Below are 3,628 nucleotides of genomic sequence, written 5' to 3'. Positions count from 1 at the left end.
TGTTGAGGTCTCGAATACTTCGGTTTGGGGAAAATGAGAGTTGATGTAACAGGGTCGTACACTTTGTTGCCAACATACAATTTATCCCGTACCAGCTTGCATTTATCAGATACCAGCGGGTCGGCTTTATATCTACGCATTACGCCGTACAGTTCACGTCTACGTTCTTCCATTTTTTGGGGGAAACTGTTCATTTATGTAGAAGCCTGACTTTTTCATATTCAAACGTACGCCGGCCTCGCGTACAGATTCCCTATCACTAAACCTCTCGAACTTTGCTGTGATCGGCCTTGGTTTTCAACATTGAGTGGTTACACGGATGAAATGCCTGTCGCATTATCACATGCCAATGATAACGGCATTGATTATACCGCAATGTAAATATTAAAACTGTAGAAGTCTGGAATGTACAACTGGTTTAAAAGAAGCATTTGATGAATGCATAGAACAATAGTTTTCACGTTCCTATTACTAAATATTTTATTTTGATCCTGGTTAAAATCGATTCTTTTCATCGTGTTTGTATGCGAGTTATTCAGAGTATACGTCTTCCAAATCGAATTGAAGCCGCATTAACTCTTATATGGATACAATGAAACATTGAGCATAAAGAAATTGAAATGGCGGACACTGAACGTGTGGATAAGGTATGTAAAAATATTTTAGGTGCATTTTATAGTGTCCGGATATGCGTGTTTTGTTGAATTTACCAAACCTACGAGTTTGTTTCCACCACACAGTTTCTTCGGTTGCGAGAGGCGTTGAAGGGCAAGGTCAAGGACAACCAGGTCATGAATCTTCTGTGTCACTGCAACTGGGGCGATGATGAAGCGCTGAGAGTCTTCACGGAAGGTTAGAATAGAATGACATTCTTTGCACTTTTCCGTTTTATGCATCATTGTTTATTTAAAGATATCCAGCTTAAGTCGTCCATGTCACAATTGTTAATTATTCACATATGCTATTGTTTAGACATTGGTATCGTGGCACTTCCGGTTTTTGTATGTGCATCTCTGACCTTGTGTGTTTGTGTGTGTGCGTGCGTACGTGCGTGCGTGCGTGCGTCTGTGTGTGTCAGTCTGTCTAACTGCCTGTCTGTGTGTTTCAGAGCGTGATGAAGCAGTCACTTTCATGGGAGAACCTGACGTAAGTGACAGTTGTGTGGAAAATCACTTTACTTCCATTTTCTCAATACAGTAATCACAATTTTATATGATACCTTTTATCCTGTCCGGCATGAATGTTTTTTTTTTATGATTTCCAGGACAAGCCTATCAATATTGCTGACCTTGGGCGAGATCATTCCACTGAGATTGATTTCGAGGTGTATGTTCGTCAGTTCAGCTGCAAGGGCTGCGATCACATGTGGTGGCGCCGAGTACGCGCCAAAAAGACGGTCAGACATCACTACTTAATTCACATGGCTATTTTCATGTCGCTTTGAATTTGCAACATGTTCCATCGGTAGGTAGATTTTTGTCTTTGGTAGGTATACCTTTGTTCTTCGTTGTGACAATTGTCTTTGAAATTAATATTCGACGTTTATTTTTTAATTTTCTAGGTGTCGAAGTGTTTCAAATGCAAACAGCGCTTCGATGCTTTGCCACGAGACAAGGAGTACGGATGGGCAAGGTTCATTTGTACGGATTCGGGTTGCGAACGGAAATACAAGTAAGAAATAGTAGTATTGCCTCCATTGCGAAGTGTTTGTGTTTCTCTGATAGTACTATTAATTCAATAAACAAACTGGAAATGTCGTACTCTTTACATTCCAGTGCTTTCGGTGCGATGGACATCAGCTCATTAGGTGCCGATTTACAAGGGAAAAGTAAAAGCATCTGCCGTGGCAAAAATCATCACTGTGGTAATCTTTTAGAGCCGACGATGATCATTCGTCCAATGCGAGGCAGTAACAAGACGAAACGACGAAATAACACCAAGGAGACACATCAGTGCACAGCATACAACTGTTTTAATAGAATTGGTATGAATATGACGTATTCTTAATTACTGGTATTAAGATAGCTTCATAAAAACAAGAACCCAGTCAGTGTTCAAGGTTATCTCAAGCGGACTGTTCTATGTTTAATGATTAATGAACGTAGAACAAATGAATGTATATGTTAAAGTTGTAAAAGACAACGGTCTATAAAGTTTAATTATTATATAGCTGTAGGTCCAGGTAACCCATTGGTACAAATCTGCGTCCACCCTTGGTCACTTCCGCGCATAGTGATCAAAGCCAGCTCGGTGCACGCGGGCAAGGACCCACCTGTGTGGCCGTTCCTCGACCAGTCAGCCCTCGCCCCTCCCTGGGGAGACCCACCCTACAATCCCCCGACATTTGAGTGACCACGGCATGCGGATTTTTGTGGTGATCGCTCAGTGCTTGAGTCAAAATTAATACGACATGGAGCAGCAGACATATTTGTCTTATTTTATTTATAATATTGTCCAAATATTCAGTTTTAAATTGCGTGTCGAAATTATGATTGCATGGGTAAATGTTTACAGATATATATATAGTGTACGAAAATAAAGCAATATTGGGACCTTCTATGGTATAGTTAAATAAAATGTTATTCCAGTTCAAAAAATTCTGTAAGCCAGTCAAAAAATTAAGCAGTTTTCCGGATTCGGGGGGAGGGTTAGGAGTGATACATGCGTAGCATACATTTGAACTTGGAAAACAATGCCTAAGTTTATCTGTTCTTTATTTATTCTAGATTTAGGTAAATTATGAAAAGGAAAAATTGACAACACCTGAGACCAGTAATTATCACATAAGAGAACATTATAAGTGAAACCCTAGATTACAGGTTTTATGATCAACATAATAATTGACTAACTTAACATGGTCAGTAATTTTGGTAAGGCGCAAAACAACATTTATACATAAACAAACAATTCTTACATACAATTCATGAAAATGCAATTTTCTTGCAAACTCTTCATAAGCCGCTGGTCTTTGATCGCCTCATAATTATGTGTCAATTTATTGATACGGCTAGTAATTATTTTACACCTTACACATACATCATAACTTGTTTACCCATTTCCCAAGTGCTTGCAAAATTTCATTACTGAGGAAAGTGGAGCACCGCCAAAATTAAGCGTTCTAAATATCGCAGACAGTCAGTACGAACATTTCATGGAACGAAATGTCCAGGTTTCACGTACGAATACACTTCATTTACTATAGGCTGTCTTTCGATGGTTAAACTTAGACTCGAAAATATTTGAACAGTTAACAGTATAGCACGAATTTGGATGGCAAAATGTGTTTTTACTTAACATAAGAGTTCAATAAAATGCTGGGCGGCGGTTCTTTTTGGCAGTGTTGTCCACGCAGTTTCGGTTACAGAACAACAGTAATGACATTTTAAATAAATGTCCGTTTTTCATTCAACCTGTGTTTGTTTTCCTTTATTCCATAACAGTTCGACTATGCCTGTACATATGCAACTTTTACATTGGATAATTATTCTAATATTCATTATATTTCCATTTTAATATAATTTCCTGCAAAAAAATATTAATTCATTTATAAAAAAATCATTTTTTTTACACTTGTCACACTCGTGAAAGTGTCAGTCTCCGTATGTTCGGCAATGTCCGCGTCTGCATG

At 38.5% G+C, this 3,628-nt stretch overlaps 1 protein-coding gene across 1 annotated transcript; it reads left to right on the top strand.

Moving 5' to 3' along the window:
- Positions 1-451: 451 nt before the first annotated feature.
- On the top strand, positions 452-3,312 carry LOC128229346 (shiftless antiviral inhibitor of ribosomal frameshifting protein homolog). Its single transcript, XM_052941214.1, has 7 exons — positions 452-647; positions 741-852; positions 1,109-1,146; positions 1,265-1,396; positions 1,562-1,671; positions 1,776-1,984; positions 2,171-3,312. Exons 1-7 carry the CDS (start codon positions 621-623, stop codon positions 2,350-2,352), a joined length of 810 nt encoding a protein of 269 aa, XP_052797174.1. The 5' UTR covers positions 452-620; the 3' UTR covers positions 2,353-3,312.
- Positions 3,313-3,628: the final 316 nt, after the last annotated feature.

Source organism: Mya arenaria, chromosome 3, assembly GCF_026914265.1.
Source record: "Mya arenaria isolate MELC-2E11 chromosome 3, ASM2691426v1".
Taxonomy (NCBI): domain Eukaryota; kingdom Metazoa; phylum Mollusca; class Bivalvia; order Myida; family Myidae; genus Mya; species Mya arenaria.
This window is presented reverse-complemented; position numbering and strand designations above follow the sequence as displayed.

What these genes read in the sequence shown, in the direction of transcription:
- LOC128229346 (XM_052941214.1), top strand. Translation starts at nt 621, where the DNA reads ATGGCGGACACTGAACGTGTGGATAAG. An exon ending in CTTTCATGGGAGAACCTGAC is followed by an intron (nt 1,147 to 1,264) that starts GTAAGTGACAGT and finishes TATGATTTCCAG; the next exon opens with GACAAGCCTATCAATATTGC. An exon ending in GGTTGCGAACGGAAATACAA is followed by an intron (nt 1,672 to 1,775) that starts GTAAGAAATAGT and finishes TTTACATTCCAG; the next exon opens with TGCTTTCGGTGCGATGGACA.